Source organism: Onthophagus taurus, chromosome 2 (genome assembly GCF_036711975.1).
Source record: "Onthophagus taurus isolate NC chromosome 2, IU_Otau_3.0, whole genome shotgun sequence".
NCBI lineage: Eukaryota > Metazoa > Arthropoda > Insecta > Coleoptera > Scarabaeidae > Onthophagus > Onthophagus taurus.
In genome coordinates, this window is record NC_091967.1 from 26,405,600 (window position 1) to 26,431,440 (window position 25,841).

Consider the following 25,841-nt stretch of genomic DNA (forward strand, 5'->3'; position numbering starts at 1 on the left):
TGGACGCAATTGTTTGAAATATTCCGTGTAGCGCGTAATTCTTATGCAAATTGTCGGGAGACAATTTGAGGGCGAAAGGGCAATTTCACGACTTGCAGCTGAGGCTGTGGGCGGAAACGAAGCGGGAATTTTAATGCGTCCCTCAGCCAAACCCGAAAGAAGAAAAATTACCTTTTCAATGCGACATGCAAATTCAATTCGGTACGTTTCCTTCTGTTTCCATTTATAAAAAGATGGGAAAAGATGTACTCAAGTTGAAAGTGACTAAGGTAATTTCGATAAAACGGGATGAAAAGAATAAATCAATTTATAAAGGTTGTTTTTACCTGAATTGTCCAAGCTTTTACTTCGTCAACTCCAGCTGTAAAGAAATATTCTAATTGAAGAGCTTTGTATCCTTGAACGATAATTTTATCTAAAGCGCTAAAACAAAGAATATTATTATTAGTGATGAAATGAATAAAAGAATTATTAGGATTTAAAATTTGTTGATTGTGTCGTTTCTTTTTGGGGAAGGAAATCAGAACAGAAAATCGTAAAGACAATAATCGCTGGTATCGTTCGAATACCCACGCAGACACAACTGGTTTTACAATTGGGGTAGCAGAGATTTCGGCCTCCAAACCTGTAATCAAGCGTTTTTGGTCTTTCGACGTGTACGTGGATGGCTTTTTGATGATCGCGTCATTTGATTTGATTGTTTTCAATTTCGCTCGACCGGGAGGTAATGAATGGATACCGCGCCCAAGAAAAATTTCTTGTGGTAAAATTACCGAAATTCTTTCAATAATTTCTTTGTTATAAATCTTTTAAATGTTTTCATTGAAAAGTATAAGATTTTTGTAAAACCCAAAAAATTTGAACCTAATTTAATATTTCCCACTTTGTATTTTACACTTTCTATTCGTGGTTAGAGATTCAGATGGCGCTGATTAATAGTTTTAGTTTTGGCCATTTTGTTTTTATACAAATTAAGATATCTTGGATATTGCAAAATATATTAATTTTAATATGTCGAATTTGACCATGTTCACGCGGTTGGGGTTCAAAATCATATATAATTAAAATATAAATGATTTTAAACTGACATTAATTATACCTTAAGACCGAATTCAACATCATGATGAGGAAAATAACATTTTAGAGCAGATTTCATGAAGATTTAATGTGCTATTAATAATTTATTACTGTCAATAAATCGTCAAGTCATGATGTGTTTACATATATTAATAGTAATTCGCAAAACTGTATCTCAAGAACGATGTCAATTCGTTCTTAAGATACAGTTTTGCGAATTTCTATTAAAACCCTTTTTAAACTAGTGTTGCCATATGGCATCACAGCGCGCTCACTTATTATTTATTATTTGCAAGTTTGAACTTGTTTGTGCAAGCAAATCGTGTCGGGAAGCGTTTATGCATGTGCAGAAACCTCAATCGCGCCATAACAAGCAGTTAGAGCGGTTCTAAGTATGTTTTGTTAGAAATAATAGTTAATTCATTATAGTGATTTTTATGATTGACGACGATATGGATGATTACGAGAGGTAAGTAACTATTTTTTATATTTCGCAATAATAGAAATATTTGATTCTTATGTATTATATGTGGGATTCAGAGAGAACAATTCAGAGGGAGAACAGTAGAGAGAGACTGGGGCAGTATGAAGAAGAGCAGGTACGAGTAAAGACGTAAAGAGTAATTGAACTATTTTCTGATAAAATAAATGATTAATACAGTTGTAAATGAAAGAGTGTAAAATATGTTTAAAGACTAAATCTTTAATAGTTTGTCACTTTACATTAATAAATACTTTAGTTTGTTACTGTTAAAACAACACCTGTTTTAATTTGAGAATCTAATCCTACATTATATTCTACACACTTCATACTATAAATTAACGTTATTTGTTTTACTCTCTTCACACCACTTTTTGAGAAAACATGACAAAATTTCCGTGTTGCTAAATGGTAACGCTAAGTTATCCCAATGCTATTTTGACTAAAACAAACGAATAAAATACTTTCACGATTGTTACATGTTATTTACATTTTGGATCATTTATGATGCCCGTTCAATGTTATATTGTAAAACATTTTTATTTTAGAAGCATGGGCATTCGATTTGTGGATGGATTTACTGTCAAAGAAGCATTAGATATGATTTTTGAAGTTGAGGAAAGAAATGAAAACGACGACAACCCAATAAGGGTAGTGTTTATATCTCCACCTGAGGCAACTGTTCTTACAGATGAAGATTCTGGAGATGAAATTGAGTGTGAAGCTGCTAATTTGAATGCGAGACAATTATTATCAGAAGCAGAGGTTGTAAGAGCACATCGAATATAAGAAGAATTTGTTTGGGAGGAAAATAAAAAAAGAACATGGATCGAAGGGCAATTTGAAACTACAGTGGAAGATAATTTTCCAAGCCAGGTTCATGATTTTACAAACAAATCTTCTTCAGATATTTTCGAATTATTTTTCAATGAAGAAATTATTAATTTTTTAACGAGTTCTTCAAACGAATACGCGCAATTTATAAATTATGGAAATCTTGCAATAACTTCAGAAGAAATTAAAGTTTTCGTGGCAATATTGATTCTCAGCGGATATAATAAATTGCCAGGAAAGAGATTTTATTGGGATAAAAATAACGACATGGGCAATGAGCTAGTAACAAATAGTATGCGAAGAAGTCGATTTGAACAAATTTTACGATTTTTTCATTGCTGTGATAACTCCAATCCAAATTTAAACGATAAAATGTGGAAATTGCGACCCTTGGCGAATATGGTAAAAAAAACATTCACAAACACTATATTCCTGAAAAAAATTTGTCATTTGATGAATGTATGGTGAAATATTTCGGCAAACACGGATGCAAGCAATACATTCATGGAAAACCGATTAGGTTTGGTTACAAAGTATGGTGTTTGAACACTGTAGATGGATATCTTGTGGACTTCGAAATTTATCAAGGAAAAAGCATATCTTCGAACGAAAGATACGAAAAATGCTTTGGGAAAGCTGCTGCTCCGTTGCTCACGATGCTGGATTCTTTACCCAAGGACAAGCAGTTATTGCCCTATCATTTATATTTTGATAATTTATTCACCAGCCTGAATTTATTACGTTATTTGAAAGAAAGAGGATACCACGCAACGGGAACAATACGAGAGAATAGAATTCCTAAAAATAATATTTTACCTTCAAATAAAGAATTTTAAAAAAATGATAGAGTAGTTTATCAGAGTGCAATTTGCAAAGAAGATGCAGTAATTGTTGTAAAATAGGCAGACAATTCTATTGTCTCAATTGCTTCGAATTGCCATGGCGTTCCACTGTCAAACGATATTCTCGAGTACATAAAAAAACTGTCCAAGTGTACCTTATGTATTGGGAGAATATAATAAATACATGGGTGGAACAGATAGAATGGACGAAAATGTTGCCAAATATCGTATAAACATACGTAATAAAAAATGGTATTGGCCCCTTTTAACGTGGCTAATAGATATCTGTATACATAATGCATGGACGCTGCAACGAAAATTTGGAAGTACTGAAATTCCACAACTTCAATTTCGAAGAGAAATTGTACTGACTTATCTCGGCCAATATGAAAAGCAGCAAAAGGTGCAGGGAGACCTTTCTCCTCGAAAAGTTCCATCATGCAAAGGGTATCCGAAGCAGTAAGATCAGATGGGAGAGATCATTTTGTAGCAAAAATACCGGACAACAGAAAATGGCGATGTGCTGGTGAAAACTGCAAATCCACAATGAAAACTATGTGTAAAAAATGTAAAATTGGTATCTGTATAGATTATAGATTGTTTTAGTTTCATAAATCACAATAAAATGTGTATCAATAAAAAATGGTTGAAATGGAATTTTCTTTGTTTTGTCATTTTTTATTTTTGTTTATATTTTGGAATTATTGGAGAAGCTGAGCTCTAACCTTGTTAATAATTGACATCCTAATAGCAGTGTAACTTCTTAGCGTTGCCATATGGCAACGCGGATTATCTCGTAACATATTAAGGTTATTATATATTAATTATATATTATATATTAAGGTTAGCTCGTAATTCAGGTTATTAAGGGTTAATTTAATTCACGATGAAATAAGAAACATTATGCAGCTAATTTAATATGGATTTAGTGCGCCAAAAATTTCTTATTTTCCCTAAACCGTATTGTTATAGTTTTTTAAACTTAACTCTGCACCTTTATACAGATTGCTGACATGTATGAAAACGATCGATTATCTCTTAAAGTAAGATAGCTAGCGAAAGATGTTAAGATACAAAAGTTTTAGTGTTTTTTTAAATCTATTGCAATAAAGACAAATTAAGTATACAGAGTCAAAAAGTAATGACGAAACATGGTTACGTTTCTTTTAATAGAACATCCTGTATATTTAAACTAAAACTAGAACTAACACTAGCACTATCACAAGAACTAACACTAGACCTAGAACTAGAATCTTTCGGGTTAAGCCGTGCGTTTTTTGAAAAAATGTTTGACGTTTCGGATGCCATGTTGCAACCTTCTTCGAACTTGTTTTTGAAAAACGCACGGCCATATTGCCATATGTCATATTTCAGTTTATTTCGAAATTCTATTATACAATGTGTTCCGGTGACTCGTGGCATAAAATTAACCACATATACAATGCGATCAAGAAAGCCGGTCCGCTAAAAACTACTTTCCCAAGTGCTTGATACCAATAGTTACTGCCCTCGTCACAGCGGTCACACCCTCCGTCAACTTGTTTTAATAGTGGTGGGGAAATGGGAGGAAACTTTTAGTTTAGTAAACATAACCTTAAAAACTCACACGCACAAAATTAAAAAAGTTACTCTCGTTAAACAAGATTCGAAATAAATTTTCTCTGGAGTTAGATGGTGGATGTAAATTTAAATTATGATGAAAATATTTAAAAAGGATTAATTAAAAAAAGAAAACCCTTTAAACTATTCTTTTGTAATTAATTTATTTCATAAATCACAAAAAGATCTTTTATTTTATTATAAAAATAAAGGTTTAGAAGTTTTATTTATTATATTCAAAATTTCAAAATGTTGACCATTCTAAACATAAAGTGATTCTTCTTTCATATTATCGAAGACCTGTACAAGATGCTTTGCAGTTATTTGTTGAACATTGTGTCGTATTGCATCTTCCAATTCTTCTATGGTATGTAAACGGTTTTTGTAGACAGAATTTTTGAAATGACCAAATAAAAAGAAATCTAGTGGGGTTAGATCGGTGGTGAGCGAGGTGGCCAACATCCTCTACCGATTACTCAATCATCATAAAATTCATGAAGGAATCTTTTGTTTGTTCGTGCAGTTGCATTGTCATGTTGAAAAAATCCTTCTTCCAATTCATCATCATGTAATTATTCAATGAATTCTTGTAACAAAGCACTTTGACAACTTTTCTAATGTCATGACATAAGGTAATTCACTACATTTTCCAGGCATGTCTCCCTAAATTCCTCTACACAAAGACTTGTTGAATATTTCCATACCCCATTTTGATCTTTTACTCCATTTCGAAGATAAGGTTGGAGAAGAAACTTTGAAACTTGTCTTCTTCTAAGGTGAATGGCATGATTTAACCTAAAAGTAAATCAACGAAATTTATACCAAACTAATTTAAAATAAAATAATTATTTACCTTAGAGAAAAATCACAATCGAATTTTTGTCTTAATAAAGACAGATAAAATTAAATAAAACCGCAATAAATTCAAAATGAAATATTGAAAACACCAAACGCCAAAACCAAGGTCTATAGAACATAAGGTTACCCAATACCGATTCTCCTCCTCTGAGAGGCAAGGTGGGTCAGTGACGTAGCTGGTTCTATGAACAACACAACACGATGCGAGGTTTAAATATTTTATATAGACTGTACCACAGTATAGGCACGCGTATAGGCTATCTTTTATTCTGACTGTATCGAACCAGTGACGTCAATTTGCGGGGTAATAATCGATACTACAGAGGCATAGGGAATGAGGTAACCTTATGTTCTATAAACCTTGCGCCAAAACCAAGAACACGACTCTGAGCTCAGCTGATCGAAACCATTGAAACTAAAAATCGATATCACCTCGTCGACCAATAAGAACGTTGAAAATTAAAAACAAGTAGAGATGGGAGGAGGCTGTGACGAGGGCAGTAAATATTGGTATCAAGCGCTTGGGAAAGTAGTTTTTAGCGGACCGGCTTTTTTGATCTCTCGGTACTAAAGCAAAAATAATGACGATTCGTGAAAAAAAATTATTATAAATGTCTTCAAATGGCCAAGATATGGGCCATCAAAGTTCAGAAATTTGAACACATTTTTCTAAATATTTTCAATACCATTTATGATAGAGCGTTGAAATTTGATGCAGGGTAAACAAATATCAAGCAAAATCATTGAACCAATTTTGACTTTGATCGGGCGGCGGCAACCATGCTATACATGTGTCCCTAAAATTTGTTTGCTCAGAACTTTTTTGTTCGCTCGTAACCCTACATTTATTTTTGTACTTTTTAATAGAAAATTTATTTTAGAAACTTTTATCACCCTTTGAAAATCTTTGGCTGCTTTAAAACCATCGGCTGATTTTTCAGATTTTGCTATGTAAGTCCTTCCTTTCGAGCATTTTCTTCCAAAACAATCCCGTTTCATCGGCATTAAATATTTGTTCTGGAGTTCAACGATTTTTGCTAGTTTATCCGGAAAGGTTTTTGCAGCATTTTCATCTGCTGATGCTACTTCTCCCTTTATTTTTACATTGTGAAATGCGTGTCTTTTTATAAAACCTGTTAGCCATCCCTCATTTCCATTAAATGCCAGTTTCTTAGTTGCCTGAAGACATGTTGATGGTTCCAATTTCTGAAGTTGGTTATATATTCTAAGTGCTTTTTCTTTTATATGTTTCCCATCAATAGGTATTCTTTTTGACTGTAATCTTCTATCCAAAACACCATGTGTTTTTCCGTTTTCTCTAAGATAGGATTTCGACTATAAGATGATGTTTTGGAGCTTACTTTCGAATGGAATTCTCATTTTTTCTAATTGTTCTTATAGTCGCTTCGTTTAAACCAAAAGCTTTGCCAACAGATGTGGGACCTTCGCCTTTCTTTAGACAGTCTAAGATTTTTATTTTAGTTTCTAAGGAAATTGCAGGTCTTTTTGGAAGTTATTGTTTAGGCATTTTATTAAACAATAAGGGTACTATAAAAAGAATCCAAAATAATATTGCTTATAGCATTTTTCTAAAGCGACTTTTAACACAATATTACCTTTTTTAGTAGCAAAGAATTATCATCATTACAAATAATACACTGGAAATTTCACCATCGAATTAAAAAAACTTTAATTTAAACATCCACTTTTAGAACTTTATCGAGATTATTTATTACGTTTCACAAACTGACCATTCTTAACACAAAATAAATACTGAATAACGAAATCCTGTGTTCAAGTTGAAGCACAACGAGATAAAGAAAAAAAGTGATCATAAAATTCGGGTATCCCCCGTAGTAGTAACTGACCGACTTCTGACCGCGGTATTCCCCCATTGTATTTTGTTACTGTATACATAAGTTTCTGTAAAACGCTATCAAAATTAGAATTAAAAATTTTTTTTTTGGGATTCGTGCTATAACAAAAAATTCTTGTAAAAAAATGTATTGGCGAACCGTGTTATTTCAAAATCGTGTTAAAAAGAGTTGGGTGTAATATTTTTTATTATTCCGATAACCTCTCTTTTAAAGGTCAACTTCCAGTAAAAAGTTTTTGAATTGAAAGTTTTGAATTCATTTCAAAGCATTATCTTTTATTATCAAATATTCGTGAAAAATTTATGTCTCTTTGAACATTATTTTTTATGAAATCTATAGATAATTATATATTCTATCACGGTGAAATCATGACGACAACAGTATTTTTGAAACGTTACATTTCTAATAAACCGAAACTAACACCATACCTATATTTATGGTCAATAAAAAATAAATCGTTTTTCTAATACCTCAATTACACCCGGTCTAAGAATCTTTTCGATAGTCGATCATCTTTCGGTTTTTGACCGTTATGATCTTTAATGAAAACGAACACGGGGTAGGTGGAACAAGTTCTGCCCAATCGTGGGGCAAATGACAAGCAAAAATACAACCTACACGCTCGTAATGATAGGACCCAACTCTCGAAATATGTATAATTCGAAAGATGGGTCGACGAATTGTGAGCAACACGGATTGATAAACTCGATTTGTGTTTTTGGGACGGGAGACATAAAAACAAATTGAATTGACGCAAATTGGGCCACGGATTTAATCAATTTTCTGTTAACCACAGGGTATGCGATTAATAGGTAGATGTTTTCTGGTCCGAATAATTGCGTTTTTTCGAGTATCAAAGTTTACTTACCTCGTAGCACCGCAGTCTTCTTGGTATTTTTTTCGTAATTCAGGATCTTCCATTTCGATTAATTTAAATTCAAATGCACCCGAAAATGGAATTATCATTGCTCCCGGATCATTCTTGTCTACCCATTCCTTAATTTTTACTAACCTAAAAATAATATATACGTTAGAGTATCAAAATGAATAAGTGGTAGGTATAAAAAATGCAAATGAGATGTATATTTCGTTGGTGCCATCCCTTGTTGAAACCGCTTATTATTCCAATTGCGGGTCATCGATAATTTAAGCAAAAAAATTGGTCCGCAGACACTCTGAGGCACATGCATTATGAAATCACGTAAAAGGTAATACTGGGTGTATATTACCACTCGATACGTTTCGATTGGTGCTGTAATTATAACTTCCAGACGACATTCCACGGTTGTTCTTCGGTCAATTTTAACTTATTAATGCGAGACAAACTGGTTTCAGCTTTGCGTGACTAAAACCCGTCTACAAAATTTCCTACGATAACAGTTTATCAAACAATGGAGTATATATATCTTTATGGTATGTAAAAAAATACTTTTAGCTACCGGCATTAATTTTTATTTCTTGACCTAGGATATGGTAATTAAGTCTTCTGTGCTATGCATACAATGTCGAGAGATGGTCGAGGATCGTCCGAAGCTCGCCATTCGCAGCTTTGAATGGCGAATTAGGCACGATTGACGACGGGGCCATAGCGGTTTAGATCAAAGCAATCAACGGCCATTATCCGGACTGCGTTCGTGCCGCAATGGAGGAACGCTCGGATAATTAACCGGATACGACACGCGGAGGGAACCGCGCCGAGTATCGGTATTGTACTCTACTCTTCGCGAGGACTCCACTTGTGAACGACAACCTGATGAGACGCGTACCCCACGCGTCATTAACACGAATGATGTGGCAATATACATCATCATCATAGCGAATCATCACTAAACTACACAGAAGCTTTTGCCAAAAGAAAGTGTAAAAACTAAACTTACCATTTATTCTTTTTCTTGATATAATCTTTTTCGGCTAGGTTAACTAGATAAATTACTGGTTTAGATGTAAGGAACAGGTATTTGTTCAAGAAGTCGATCTGAAAAAAAAATGTAGAGTGTAAATGTATATATTTAATAAAATTGTAGTCGTTTTAAAATGCATGTTGTAAAAATAGAAGGTTGTAGGTGTGAAGGTTTTTCTTGGAGCCAGTTACCCGATTGTTATCTCCTCTTTTAGTGTTGACCGCGTTTGTTTCAATGCGCCTTCCGTCATCATTACAAAGTTTGCCATGCGGGAACGACCTCCTCACGATGTTTCTGTGAATGGTCGGCTTATTACTATAATCACAGAGCGCGGAGGTTCTATTCCGAATTACCGCAAATTAAATAACGATAATGCGAAAATGAAAACTATTCTCGCATTGTGTTTTCCGTAGATAGTAAATTGAAATCGAACATTTTTTATTTTCAGGTTATAATGTGTTAATATAAATAATAAAGGCACGCATAAAAATAAAATTGAATATCGCGATCTTCTATTGATCATTATCACTTTTTTATTATTGTTTATCATAATGTTTATTAAAGTTGGTCTTTAATTTTTCCGGACCTTAATTAATAAGATTTCTATTTGCAATGGGTAGGGCTAGCCATGGTACCACTTTTGTAACCGGTAATCACCTCTACATGGAAATGTTTGAGGAGGAAGCGTTAAAAATCCGTGGAAACTAAAGCTATGGCGTCATTATGTGGATGATATCTTTGTGATCTCGCAGCATGGAAATGGAACCCACCTGAACTGGCAACACTCCATGATCAAATTTACCATGTAACCGGAAGCTGCAAAACAGTTGCCTCTCCTGGATGTTTTGGTCACTAGGAAGGAAGATGGGTGCATGGTAATGTTAGTATATCGGAAGAAGACACACACACACAGGAGCTACAGGCTTTATTCCACACTGCAGAAGAAATCAGTGATCCTGTTGCAGCGAGAAGAAAAGATATGCGACGAAAAGAATTTAAAGAAAGATTTGTAGAAGATGTACTCCAGAAGAACTTCTACACTTTGAAAGATATTCCGCGAGCCACCAAGCAACGCCAGCAGATGGAAGACACGGGGAAAATCAGAGGGAAAACCATTGCATAAATCAAGTAAGGCCCCGCAGTTCAAAAAAGAAATTATAAAAAAATGTGAAAAGAAAAAGGCAGAGTTGGAATATAAAACTCTTAAAACGCAAACATCACTTGAAAGATACAAAAAATTAGGACCGAAACAAAGGATCTAGTGAGGAAAACAAAAAACAAACACTAGGAAACTTTTTCCAAAAGGCTTGAATCCACTTGTTCGACATACAGAAGCAAATGTGGGGACTTGTCACACAACAGAGAAAAAAGGTGAACGAATTGATAGAAACGAAACAAATAAAGGAAAATACTTGGATAAAGTATCTAACAGATCTGTTTAAGGACAACATATAGGAAAATAAACCAAATAAGACAACAAGATCCCAAATGAGTTATTAAAGTATGGAGGGAAAAGTATAATAACACAGGCAACATCACTGATAAACAATATTTTAACAGAAAAAAAGATACCAAACCCATGGAAAACAAGTACAATGATTCTAATGTTTAAAAAAGAAGTTAAAAGAGCAACCAAACAACCACAGAGGAGTAAATCTACTCAACACCCTTAAGCTAATAACCAAAATTAATTTCATTACAACACTGACCAAAGAACTATTCATCTTTAGGATACGGAGGTCTTGTAAAGATGTTGTTTCGCTAACGACGGAAGTCTTAGAAAACTCAATAGAATATAATAAGCACACATTTTTATACTTCATTGATTTACATATTGATTTACTCTAAGAAAATATCTGTATACGTATAGTGGAATTCTATAAGAGGCTTATTGAGCCGTCTACTATTCAAAATTATAATGGATAAACTCATAAAAAAAGATATGATAGGCTACAGAATAGGCGTTCAGGAATTTAGTCTTCATCTCGTTTATGCGATTTGATGCCGTTAGATTTATTTTTATGGAATTACGTTAAGTCGTTGGTTTATGACAACAAGATGGAGTATTATAAATACAACATTATATGGGTAACTTTTTACGAAGAATTCAGTGGCGTAGGTAGAATTTCTTTCCCATCTTTTATTTTCGAGATTTTAGACGTAACTTTATTTTTTTAAATGGAAACCATACTTGGCTATGACCTAAAATAATTTGTTATTTTCTTCTGATAACAAATATATATAGTTTGTGGGGTATATTTCTTATAGTTATTGAATAATTAACAAAAATTCATTTTGTTCTATCTAAAACTAATGTATTTAAAAGTTAATGTTGCTATGGTAATAACCATACATACTATGATGGAACATAACGTATTAATTTCTTTTGTTCTTTCTAAAACTATTGTATGTATTTAAAACTTAATGTTGTTATGGTGATAACCATACCATGATGGAAAACATTGTTACCAATTATTGCCAAAGTTTGTAGTAGTATTTAAAAATTCACTAACAACTCTGGCATTATGTGCTGGTGCTCCGTCGTATTGAAAATATATTATTTGAGACATATTTAATGGCAAATTGTCGACCAAAGGCACAATGTGCTGCCTTAATATATTGTGGTATTTACTTGAGTTTAAGTTTTTATGGTAGATATTATATGCCAAAATTCTATTATCTAAAAGGGCACACCATACATTGAAATCCAACCTTCTTTGAATACTCAGAGACTTCATTGGTCCAGATGACATTTTGAACAAACAGCAGATTATTTAATTTTTCTAAATATCATCTACACAATTCTAATCTTAGATTGACATCTCTGGCACGTAAATAATGAGTTAGCCCCGCTTTGTATGGTTTATACATATTTTTCTTTCATATTCGGGGGCAACGGCATTGGGTCAGACGTCTTGTTCAATTTCTCTGCAAGATGTTGATGGATTTATCGCAACTGAAGCCAACACATTGACTTCATCCTCTTGCAGGTCATTTTGGTATGTTTTTGCACGTGGTTTGGGGAAGGACCAAAAATCTATTAAATTTTCTGCTAACCAGCTAAAGGTTCTTACGTGCGGTTGTCTTCTTTGCGGATACCTTGTGAAATATAATTCCGTGGCTAACGTCGCATTCTTATCTGATAACATATAGCATTCCATCATGTTACATTTTTCATAATTTTCGAAATTCATTGTAAAGTTTTATTCAGTTTTGTTATACTTTGACACCTAACATGCTGGTGCATCGTACCCGTATTTTTAAATACAAACTTTGGCAATTATTTGATACATTATGTTCCATCATAGTATGTATGGTTATCACCATAGCAACATTAACTTTTAAATACATTAGTTTTACATAGAACAAAATGAATTTTTATTAATTATTCAATAACTATAAGAAATATACCCCACAAACTATATGTATTTGTTATCAGAAGAAAATAACAAATTATTTTAGGTCATAGCCAACTATGATGGTTTCCATTTAAAAAAATAAAGTTACGTCTAAAATCTCGAAAATAAAAGATGGGAAAAAAATTCTACCTACGCCACTGAATTCTTCGTAAAAAGTTGCCCATATAATGTTTTATTTAATACTCCATCTTTGATAATAAGTGAGATATTCGCGATTGTCGTTTTCGCAAAATTTTCAGTTTTTGTCGATAGGGCGAAAACAAAAGACGATAGCTGTTCGGAGTTTCCGGCATTAGCATTTTCTCGAAAAACGAGATCATGACATGTAAGCTACTTTTTTTCTATCTCTTTTAGTTTCGGAGATAGCCTCTGCGGACATCGAAATTGGGACAGCCTGTACATTCGATAATAATATTGGTTACATAAGAAAATTTTCGAGAAAAATTATCTTAAAATTTCATTATTTCCCATTCGTTTAAGATAGAAAAATAGCAGTAGCCTTGCATAACCATGGCAACCAACTGTTTCAGATATCAAAAATTAATTATTGTCTTAATAAAATGCCTGAAACAACTGGTTGCCGTGGCTACGCATGGCTACTGCTATTTTTCTACTACAAATGATTTTTAATGATTCTTTTTTTAAGAACCAGCTGCACCAAATTCAGAAAAAAATCCTCTTTCATATTCCGTAATAAAAATTGGGGGTTGCTATTTGAAAAAAATAGCGATGACGTCATAACTTCAAAAAACTGCAAAAAAATTAAATCCTTAGACCCGTCTCAGCGATTTTTTCATAAACCGTTTTTAATTGTTTTAACAAATTTATCCGTTACTTTTGTGAAGCACTGTATATCGATTTTATTCCGTTAGGCAGACCATACCTACATTAACAGTGAAATAAAATTATAATAGATTCTTTAATCCGACACCAGCGGCACATACCAACGAAAATTGGTAAGGCGAGAAAAAGAGAAGACGTTTCGATTCATACATCGATTTTGCCGACTCACCCATCCAGCATGAATGGATTGGAAGGATCGACTTGCGACGATGAAATGATGAAAAACAACCCGCGTTGGGATCCATTGCACAATCTTAATGTGACAGGTTATAAATTATAAACTCAGTATAATAATGTCGCCACCTGGAGTTTTTGGGCGAGTATCCGTAACCGTTTTGGTCCTTTATGGCCACTTGCAGTGACAACTCAGCAGGTGACAAAAACCTTGACACAGGTTTATCAATGACTTGCTTAAATATCGATTATTGAAAATACAAAATAAATTTAATTATTAAAAAAACTTGTCATACTTACATCATTTGTGTGCCAATCTGCAAATCTAATATGCTGCTTCTGATCGACCACAACAGTTTTCACTTTAGCTATTGTGTCCTGCAACAAAAACAAAAAATAATAGATTCTTATTGATTTAACCAATTTATCAAAATCACCATCGGTGTCTGTAATAGTTAACGATAGGTGGCGGCACGTGAGTTACTGGGGGCTTAGCCCCCCAATGGTGCGCCTTCACAGCTGGATACACCGCCCCGACACGAGCCGTTTCACTCATTTTTATTTTTCGTATAATTTAATTCAATACTTTTGACATATTTAAACTTTTATGATATTTTAAAATGTAAGTACTTTTTTATGACTTTTTAAGGCACGTGTCAACGTACAAATAATCTTTTGATGCTGAAATACCGTTTGGTAACACCTTTGTTAATGCGATCACAATACCAAGCGTTGTAAAGTCAAGCAGATATGATCACATCTCACAGCGTGTTCATAGAACCCATCTAAAATGAAATCTGGGACCCCCACGTGGCTTTGATGGCTATTAACATAAACGCACTTCGACACGAATCACATCCTTGTCACTAAAAAGACATGACGTGTGCTGCTTCGAATTGATTTTACCAAGAAACAAATTTATACAAGGATTAAGAATGCAACGTCATTTAATTTAAGTTTAAACTTACGTATTCCGGTTTTAATTTTTTATCGCCTCCGCGTAAAACAGCGCGTTCCAACTTCTCCAAATTTTTCATCAACATTTCTTCATCTTTCAAGCGCAATTCTTCGCTGATGATGTCTAAATCGCGAACTGGGTTTACGTCTCCTTCTATGTGAGTTACATCATCGTCTTCAAAAACTCCTATACAAAGAAATTATTAATTAAAATTTGGAATTTAGAAAATCAAAGAAGTTAACTTACGACATAAATGAAAAATGGCATCGCATGCGCTAATATGTGATAAAAAAGCGTTTCCTAAACCTTGTCCTTCCGCGGCTCCTTTGACCAAACCAGCGATATCGACAACATTGAGAAATGCTGGCACTTTACTGTAAAAAGTATAAAATACGAAAATAATTGTACGGTTTTAAAAATGTTAAATAAAAGACTATTTTGGGGCAGGTATAAAAATTACGTGAAAATAGTCTTAAATGGCGACAAATTACAACGTGTGTTTGAGATTTAGGTACCAAAATTTCTTGTAAATGATCATCATTATTGCTTATTATGGGGACCCGTTTTTTGTGAATGGATGAAATGATGGTGATAAATAAATCGATCTATTTTGATTATGCTCTTGTTTATTTAATATAAAAATTATAAATCATGTAAAATCCAAATATTCAAATTGTCTTCTAAATTTTTTCTTCATTATTATTAAAATGTCTCATCAACTCCAATGCCATTAATTGCCGTTACTCCAGTGTGTAGCATTATATGAAGCCCCTATATGAAACCCTGCTATAAGCTTCTTGATCTGGATGATAATTTGGTATAGCTACAACATTCCCTATCGTTCGAATAGTTGCAGTTTGATTAATTCTGAATGAAAATGGTACATACAGAGTGACTGGTACATAAACGTGAATATTGAAATACGTTGTTCTAGAGCTCATTTGTAATTGATTAAGCCAAATATGCCTTATGCAAAGCTGAATAGTTTAGGAGTTATTTCAATTTTTTGTTTTTTGTACAAGTTCAGTACATACTCTTACAAATCTTGAAATTTAGAGAGTAATAATAGTTTCATTGGCAATGTATCGACTTCTCTGGATAGATTACATCCTAATACACATTTAAAGTCAAGAAATACTATAAATATTTCGATGGTTTAAAAATACAGGAAGTGAAATATTCGGTTTTTAAGTTAATTTTCAAACAAAGTGTTTAGTCATGAGCGTCTATTTCAAAATTTCGATGAGACATTCAGCATACAAATTATTATAAAAACGTTGTTTTGAACTCAACAAAACTCTTTTTTGTTACCTTTCGAATGAGGTATGAAGCATGGCAAAATGTCTTTCCAATTAGCCAATAATAAGATAACAATTGGTGCGAGCACGAAACTATTATTTCTTTGGCAATGTATTGACTTCTCTGGATAGATTACACTCTAATACACATTTTAAGTTGAAAAACATTTTAAATATTTCGATGCTTTAAAAATGTAGGGTGTGAAATTTTCGATTTTTAAGTTAATTTTTAAATAATGTGTTCATTTACGAGCGTTTATTTCAAAATTTAGGTAATACATTTAGCGTACCAATTATTGTAAAAACTTCTCTGTTTTCTTACATTTCGAATAAGGTATTAAGCATGGCAAAATGTCTTTATAATTACCCAATAATAAGATAACAAGTGGCGCGAATACAATTTTGAACTTCTAACTCTAACTCAAAAAAACTCAGCGCGAAACACAATTGGATCCCCCCTGTTGCAATAAGGAACCAACTGGAAAAAACCTTACCGTTAGTTTCTTATCAGTAATATGCAAAACGACCTTTTTTAATTCTGAATAAATACTTAACTCATACCTATTAGTAAAAATTATCAGTTGGCTCCTTATTTCAAGAGGGGGTCCAATTACAAGTCTGCTTCAAAAACTGCACCTCTATTCCTAATACATGCTCGAGCCCTTTATCTTATTTCCGACATTGAATTGGACCTCCTCTCCCAATCCAGCGGTTAGGAAATAATTCATTTAATGAATTTCGCACATTTTGCGAAAAGTGCGCACGGCATCCATCATGTTGGAAAACTATGTTATTCCTGTTTTCTAAAGGTACACGGCCCAGTATTTCTATTAAATTATTATGTAAAAAATCACCATACGTTGCGCCATTTAAATGATCGGGAAAAAAATGAGGACCAATCAAATTATTTCCAATGAGCCCCATCCACACATTCACACAAAATTTTCTTTGGTTGCTCGTTTCCTCCGTTAGATGAGGATTTTCGTCAGTCCAATAATGTAAATTATGAAGATTTGTTATACCTTCTCTGTTAAACTTCGATTCGTCGGCCCATAAAATCCTTCTCAAGAAATATTCATCCTGAATGTCAGCATTTAAAAGAAACCGGCAAAATTGAATCCTTCGTTCAGGATCGCCGTCTTCAAGTGCCTGGACAGGTGTGTAATGATAAGGTTGGTTGCCCATATGTCGAAGAGTTGACCAGACTTTGCATTGTGATATCCCCAAATTAGCAGCGACGTTTCTTGTACTGGATGTGGGTGCTTCATCGCATGTTTCCAAAATGTCTTCTTCCACATTAAGTCCAGCACGTCCTACACGTTCGGCTTTTCTTAAATTGCCAATCTCAGCTAGACGTCGATAAGTGGCGCCAAATACACTAATATGAGGAATTTGTCGATTTGGATAGCGTTGCCGATATTCTCGATGAGCGGCTGATGCGTTTCCGTCACAGAAACCGTAAATAAATGGGATGTCGGCATTCTGAGCATTGTAAACGATGACATTTTGATGAAATTTTATTCAAATAAAAATAAACAATATTAACGAAAAAACTGTCTAAATTCCATGGCTTACTGCCAAAACGTTAAAAAATTGTTTAACCGATGGTTGTTAACCATTAATGAATTGAATTTCAACCGCAGGTGTAATCGATTTTGAATTTTATTCACATTGGGTAGGTAGTCAAAATTGTGCTCGCACCAATTGTTATCTTATTATTGGCTAATTGGAAAGACATTTTGCCATGCTTCATACCTCATTCGAAAGGTAACAAAAAAGAGTTTTGTTGAGTTCAAAACAACGTTTTTATAATAATTTGTATGCTGAATGTCTCATCGAAATTTTGAAATAGACGCTCATGACTAAACACTTTGTTTGAAAATTAACTTAAAAACCGAATATTTCACTTCCTGTATTTTTAAACCATCGAAATATTTATAGTATTTCTTGACTTTAAATGTGTATTAGGATGTAATCTATCCAGAGAAGTCGATACATTGCCAATGAAACTATTATTACTCTCTAAATATCAAGATTTGTAAGAGTATGTACTGAGCTTGTACAAAAAGCAAAAAATTGAAATATTTTCTAAATTATTCACTTTTCTATAAGGCATATACATCATGTGTTTGCTGGCGATAGTTTTGTGCGTAATAATGAATCACTAGTTGCAGTTCAGCGTGAGTTTCGTCGCCATTTCAATCTTGCGACACATGATAGTGGTAATTGGGTAAAATCATTTCATTTACGAGGAACAGTGATGAATAGAAAATCAGCAACGCCTCCTCACTCAGTATGCACTCCAGAAAATGTGAAAAGAGTTTAGCAAGCCATACTCCTTAATCCTGTTCGATCTGCTAAGAGACATTCTGCTGCACTGCGCATCAGTAATCGTATTTTGCATATTGAGTTTTCATCCCTACAAAATGGCCATTGTGCAACAATTGAACCTTAGAAGAGAACCAAGATTATTGAGAGGACAGACTGTCCTACTACTGTCCTGGACTGTAGTCTATTAAACAGCGTTATATACCATCATAAGATTGTTTTGAGTGATAGAACGAGAGTTTGTAAAAATTGAAAACAATCACTCTGATTACCTGATGAGAACACTTCGTAGATCTATAATCAGACCACTTCTTCGTTACAATAAACGTATTGTGAACTAAAAAGGAGACTTTCTTTAGGTCTATCTAGCTTTAGATGTTTCAAACAACAACAAATTTACAAACAAGTTGTAATAAAAATGTGTTTCATTAACCATGATAAAACATGGCGTAGTAAGAAACGTCAATAGTATACATAAAAGAAAAATAAAAATGTTAAACTAAGGAGTTTCTTTTTGTAGGTACACTGTATCATCACCCTCAGAAAATACCAGATAAAAAATACACATTGTTAACCCTGCATAATCAGTTAGTTATATTCTAAAGTAATATTCTAATTTACTTTACTCTTGCTCTTGGAGGTAGTACAAATACCACCCACAGAGACGACGAAGTCGATCTGCAATTCTGATTAGACCTTAGTGATGGGGGCATAAAGGACATCCTCATTAAGCGAGGATCAAAGGGACGTCACGACGCCCCGTGCACGCTGCTGTTCCCGTCAACGACGCCGTTCGGGACGCTCCTATGAGCCAATTCCGCACCGTGTCATTAGGGGCAATAATGATAAGAAAGTAATTGTCGCCATGCGTCCGCTCCCTCAATTGAATTAAGCGAAATTGGACGATTATTAAGGGCTTAACCAGTATAACGACCGCTTTCAAATCTACGAATAAGTAAACGTATCAAAATAGAATACTAAATATCCTGGGAGAATTCCGAATTTGTAGAAGAACGTTCTTATAATCTGTACAATTAAAAGAAAAAATCAAAAATAAAGTGGAAAAGGAAAAAGAAAAACAGATTGAGTTCTGCAAAGAACGAGTTGTTAAAAAGCAATCTAGACCACGAATCCTGCATAATATCGAAAAATATCCTTGCAGGCTTCTTTTAATAGCTTCCTGTGACATTATGGAAATATGTACCACCGTAAAACAATTCTTCGTAATGGGAGACATTACATTAAAATGCAATTTGACGTAATGGAGAGAAAGATACGAGGCGGTAACGCCTTATTTCTTAAATTGCTGGGATGATTTTCCTTTGCCGATCGGTGGCGGGGCTCGGCGTGGTCAGAGTTCTAATTGACATTTAATTGCTGGAATAAAATATTCGAACCGCCACGCACCGGGTGGCTGTCGAACCGGTGGGTAATTGCGGTTTGTAAATCACCCCTCCCCGTTCTTGTTTATATCTTACTGTTCTTCATTAGTTCACACGGCGGCCTTTTCTTTGATGAGCAATTTAATATATTTTAATGTAAAAAAGTAAAATGCTTTAATCGCGAACAACTTCACGATAAGCTTGGTTATCACCGATAGTTAATGGCTGAAATAACAAGGCTGTAGAAAGATATTTACGTATTCGGAATAATTATCTTTGACGGGTAAACACAGATATAAAGATATCTTAAATATACAGCGTGGTTTAGTTTATAATCGGGAAACTTTACCAGGACGTAGTACTTCCCAAAATAACACAAGTTTTTTATACAGGGTGATTCTGAACCTATATGCATAATCTTGGGGATTTATTCCTCATGACAAATAATGACTAATAGGTGAAAAAAATTGTAGCAAAAGTTTTTTAATTTCCTAGATATCGATGAAATTTACTTTCAATGATGAATACATAAAACATTTTAAAATAATTGATTGAGGTCGGGCGATCGGGGTGCCCAGGCGATTGGACCACCTTCCGGGAAACACATTATCTAGATGTAACCGCACTTCCATCGAAAAGTGTGGTGGAGCACCATCTTGAAGAAACCACATAGTTTGACCAACATCAAGCGCAATATCTTCGAGCAGCACCGGTAAATTATCGTGCATTAATCGATTATCCAAAATGAAAGGGCCAATAAGTAGATCGTTCACAATTCCAGTCTATAAATTCAAAGAAACTCTTTGTTGAAAATGTGTTCGGCGAGTAATATGAGGATTCTCCACGGCCCAATAATGCGTTAACGTAAAATGTTATTAGTAAAGTTTGGGTTCAACTGATGCTGATGTAGCAACTACTAGCAAAATTTTACTCGAGGGGGATGATCCATTGGTAGTAACGCTTGTACACGTTGCACGTGATATGGATAGAGTTAGTTGTGCCTCAATATTCGCCAAATTGTGGATTGTGATACCCCATGTTGCTCTGCAAGTATTCTAGTACTTAGGCCAGACTCCTCCATTTTGCCCAAGCCCCGGTCGAATATTGCCATTTTCTCTACCACGTTGCACCACACGTAAAAAGGATTCACATGCCGGATGATATCTCTCTGGAAACCTTTCTGCATAGAAACGAGCCGCAAGTACAGAAGTTTGCCGTGATTCTCCGTATTTCGTATTCCCCGAAATTGTGCACCATAATTTTTATAATGTTTAAATGTTATTACACAGTTTAAATGTCACAATGCCACAAGCGTACATAAACAACAGTTGTTAAAATTGCTATTGTTTATCACCATCGCAGTTTCAAGAAATTTCTGTGTATTCTTAATTCGAAAGTTAATTTCAAGGATATCTAGGAAATTAAAAAAAACTTTTGCTAACATTTTTTTCACCAATTTTTATTTGTCATGAGGAATAAATCCCCATGTTTATGCGTATAAGTTGAGAATCACCCTCTATAAACATAGGGTCGCAAATCGTTTGTTATCGAGCTATGAGTTGTCAAAGTTGAGCCAAAAATTTACCGTAGAATTTGGGAAGTTTAAGGTATGGTTGAAAATAAGGTGTTAACCAGTAATACATACATACAAAATTTCAAATTCTACGGTTTACTTATACAGGTGTCTCGCGTAACTGGTTCGTTAGAACTTTTTTAGGTTCCAGTATTCGTACAGTTTTGAAATTTTGGTAGTATGGGTTGTTCAGTGGGAACTTTCGATCTAAAATATTTTCAAGATGGCTGCCACTTCCGGTCTACCGCAAGTAGACCATAACTTCGTTATTTTAAATGGAATGCTATAGTTTTTATTGCACCTTTTAATTGTACGTAAAAAAACATGTTGACTTTCATAAAAGTTATTGGTATCTAGTATTTTTCGTTTTCGAGTTATTTTGATTTTAAGGTTTTTTTAGCAAATTTCATCATGCTCTTTAAAACTTGATATCTCAGCCAACGTTCATTCAAAAAAGATCTATGTTGGCACGATTACTCTTCAGATGTTGTCAAATAGATTGTCATTTGTTGTATCTGAGTATCTTATACAGGATGGTCAAAAATTGAATTACTGTTTCTCCATATTCAATGGTGAAAAAGTTGAAAATTTTAAATGGAACGCCCATATTTTTTTAGCCTATCAGAAAGAGAATTTAATTCTCTACAAATTAAAAGCTGCGTAAAAGTACCGGGGTGTGTCAAATGTCTGGAATATTCGCCATTTGCGGTTTTAAAGAAAAATGTTTTAATTACAAGTTTTTTTATTAATCGCAGCGCACTTTATGGCGATATTTGCTTGTTTGTATTGTTTTTTGTTTCGTTGCTATGGCAACCAACATTGTTATTTTAAATGGGATGCATATATTTTTTTTTGCACACTTTGATAGAGGCTGAATCTCTCTATGCGATGAACATATCAAATCATATGATTGTATAAGAAAAAAAACGAGAAAAAACGCGTTTTCTAAAAATATTAACACAGGCAAATTACAATCAAAGTAGGTGCCGAAATAACGCCGTTGAAAACTTTAAATTCCAAAAATGCCAGTTTCAACAATTATGAATAATTAATAGTGTATGGGTGCGGTGACACACATTTAATGTAGTTTCGTCATTGGTAGCTGCCTTCGGCCGTCCACTTTTTGGAAGGTTTTTAACACTTCCGGTGTTAAAGAATTTTTTTAATATTTTGGATACTGTGGATTGTGTAATTTGTGTATCCAGGTAAATATTACTGAACAGTGTACAAACTCCACATTGAGTGCGTTTTCTTTCGCCATACCCATACATCATTAATATTTGGATTCTTAATAGCGCCATATTTGTTTGAACTGTCAATTTTTTTACAGTTAAATCTGCCAAACGGCGTTATTTCGGCGCCTACTTTGATTGTAATTTGTTGATTTCATATGTTCATTGCGTAGAAGGATTTATCCTCTATCAAAATATGCAAGAAAAACATATGCATCCCATTAAAAATAATAATGTTGGTTGCCATAACAACGAAACAAAAAACAATGTAAACAAGCAAATATAGCAAATATACAGAATTTTTTATTTGAAACATTTTTCTTTAAAACCACAAATGGCGAAGTTATTGGCTGTATTCCAGACATTTGACACACAGCGTGTGTCATTTATGTACTGTATTTTAAACCGTGTAACTCTGTTGACCTTATTCTTAACATGAACATTTCTAATAACTCTACAGTACGCTGTCTTATTCAATATTCCAAAGAAAAATCATACCAAAGAGCAAAATCTTGCTCCTTTAATTCAAGGAGCGTTTTTAGCAATATCTAATATACAGGGTGTCTCACGTAACTGGTTCGTTAGAACTTTTTCAGGTTCCACTATTCGTAGAGATTTGACATTTTGGTAACATGGGTTGTTCATTCAGAACTTTCTATCTAAAATATTTTCAAGATGGCCGCCACTTCCGGTTTCTCGGAAGTAGACCATAACTTGAATAACTTCGTTATTTTAAATGGAATTTTATTACACCATTTAATAGTACGTAAAAAATTTCCAATATGAGAGAAACTATAATAAATAGGTATAGGCATGTTTATAGATAATTTGTAGAGAATTACATTCACTTTCAGGTAGGCCAATAAAATATGGGGTGTTCCATTTCAAATTTTGGACATTCTAGCGGTTGAATATGGAGAAACGGTAATTCAATTTTGGACCATCCGATATAAGATACTCTGATACAACAAATGGCAAACTATTTGACAGCATCTGAAGAATAATCGCGCCAATTTTGAGCTTTTTTGAATGAACGTTGGCTGGGATATGGGGTTTTAAAGAGTATGGTGAAATTTTTCAAGAAAACCTTAAAATCAAAATAACTCGAAAACAGAAGACGCTAGGTACCAATAACTTTTATGAAAGTCAACATATTTTTTTTACGTACAACTAAAAGGTGTAAGAAAAACTATAGCATTCCATTTAAAATAACGAAGTTATGGTCTACTTCTGGTAGACCGGAAGTGGCAGTCATCTTGGAAATAACGAACCAGTTACGTGAGACACCTTGTATATAAAGCAAGTTTAAACAATATCTTATCTCTTGACAGCAGTATTTAATATATAATGATATATAATGTATATTGTCATTTATTAGCAGGAATAGTCCTCTAATAGCAATGTGTTAACTAGAATCAAGTTAACTAAGTCTTCTAACTAAGTCTTCTGCAATCAGTATTCAGTTTTCCATTAGCAGAATGTAAGCTTTTCTTAGTAGTAGCTGATCTTCTGCAAATATTAGTCATCTATAAGCAGGATCTAGTCTTTTCAGAGCAAAATCTGGTATTCTGCAATCAGTATTCAGTCATTCACTAGCAGTATTTAGTTCTCTCACAGCGCTATCAATTTTTCTGCAAGGACTAAGTTATCTTCCATAAGCAATATCACGTTTTTCATTAGCAATACGAAGTTAACGATTCTTAGCAAGGTCTAGCGTTCTGTTAATACTAGCTAATCTTCAGCAAACAGTAGTCATCTATAAGCTACATCTAATCCTTTTACGACAGAATGAAGTCTTCTGTAATCAGTATCCAGTCATCCATTAACAGTTTTTATTTCTCCCCCACAGTATTTAATCTGTTGTCAACTGTAACCATCCTTTTATTAGCAGTATCTAGATCTCTCTTAGCTGAATCTAATCTTGTGCAAGCAACAACTTCTCTTCTACTAGCAGTATTTAGTGTTCCATTAGCAGTATCTAATTCTTGCTAGCAGTTTTAGTCTTCTGCTACCAGTATTTAATATTCAACTTAAAATCCCAAATCCGTGATTCCAGATATCGCAGGAATAGCAGCCTATCAAATATATATTGGTAGTTTTGCACTAAAACTAACACTAGACGTAGATCTAGAAACATTCAGATTTAGCCGCACGTCTCTCAAGACGGCTAAACCAGAATGATTTCCAGTTTTAATTGTTATTCAGCGTTAGATTGTGGTATAACAATATTGAAGAAGATAATATCTTTAATTTCCGGTTGACCAATAAGCTTACTGCTTCTGTGTTGATCAACATCACAAATTCTTTTGCAAAAATGTGATGTTTTGAAAGTAGTTTTCAAAATGATTTGTGATGTCGGAGCACTTTTATAGAAACAATGCCGAGACATACTCTTTTCAATGGAAATCTTGTGTAGATCACTGCTTCTGAAGGTTGCTGCGGTTGAGGATGAACACAGCCTCAAGTGGTGCTACCCTAATACTTGGCGAAAGCGTTGACAAACATTGATTTGGTATAAAAATAATTCATAACCAAAGGTATTACAACAGGATTTACCTGGACTTTAATTCAATTTAGTTTTTGACGCTTATTTTGCTTACTACTGCAACATATTTACAGATTCCGCAAAAAAAATTATTTATTATTATAGACTATCGCTTTTTAAGGCGCAGATATAATTAATTAATATAGCCCGATTAAAATGTGAGATAGAACCTGCCGTTTTCGATATATTCGTGTTGAGTCAAAAAGGACTAAGTAGAGATTCACTATAATTTTAAGGTTTATTAATTTGACAAAAGTCCCTTTACGAAGATAAAAGGACCGACCGACTCACACAATTTTATTCGTCTACGAAGCGGCGTTTAGACTATTATGAGAAAAAGTCGTTTATACACATAGCGGGCGTGTCGAGTCGTAATTGTGCTTTCTAATGAGGGTGCTGCCAATTTGTAGGCGCCAGATCGACGATGGGAATAAAACAGGTTCGAAACTACTCGAATTATGGTGGTATTTTAAAAATTCAACCCGACAAAACTAGCATTTTATCGTTAAATAGAAACCGGCGTGTGGTTAAATAATATTTTTTTGAATTTTTTTCTTACCTCGCCGGTTTAAAGTATTCACATAAATAGTCGAAGCGTTCATCGGGAACAGGAACACGAC

General features: G+C 33.9%; 1 protein-coding gene across 1 annotated transcript in view; it reads right to left on the minus strand.

Annotated features, from left to right (window-relative positions):
- The window catches only part of LOC111417319 (obg-like ATPase 1), a 40,637-nt gene that overhangs the window by 712 nt on the left and 14,084 nt on the right, over positions 1-25,841 (minus strand). The window contains exons 3-9 of the mRNA XM_023049550.2: positions 25,781-25,841; positions 15,110-15,237; positions 14,874-15,049; positions 14,206-14,283; positions 9,446-9,543; positions 8,437-8,580; positions 327-423 (exon numbers count right to left, since the gene is read on the minus strand). Of these exons, the coding sequence (XP_022905318.1) occupies positions 327-423; positions 8,437-8,580; positions 9,446-9,543; positions 14,206-14,283; positions 14,874-15,049; positions 15,110-15,237; positions 25,781-25,841 (782 nt within the window). The remainder of the gene's footprint in view (positions 1-326; positions 424-8,436; positions 8,581-9,445; positions 9,544-14,205; positions 14,284-14,873; positions 15,050-15,109; positions 15,238-25,780) is intronic.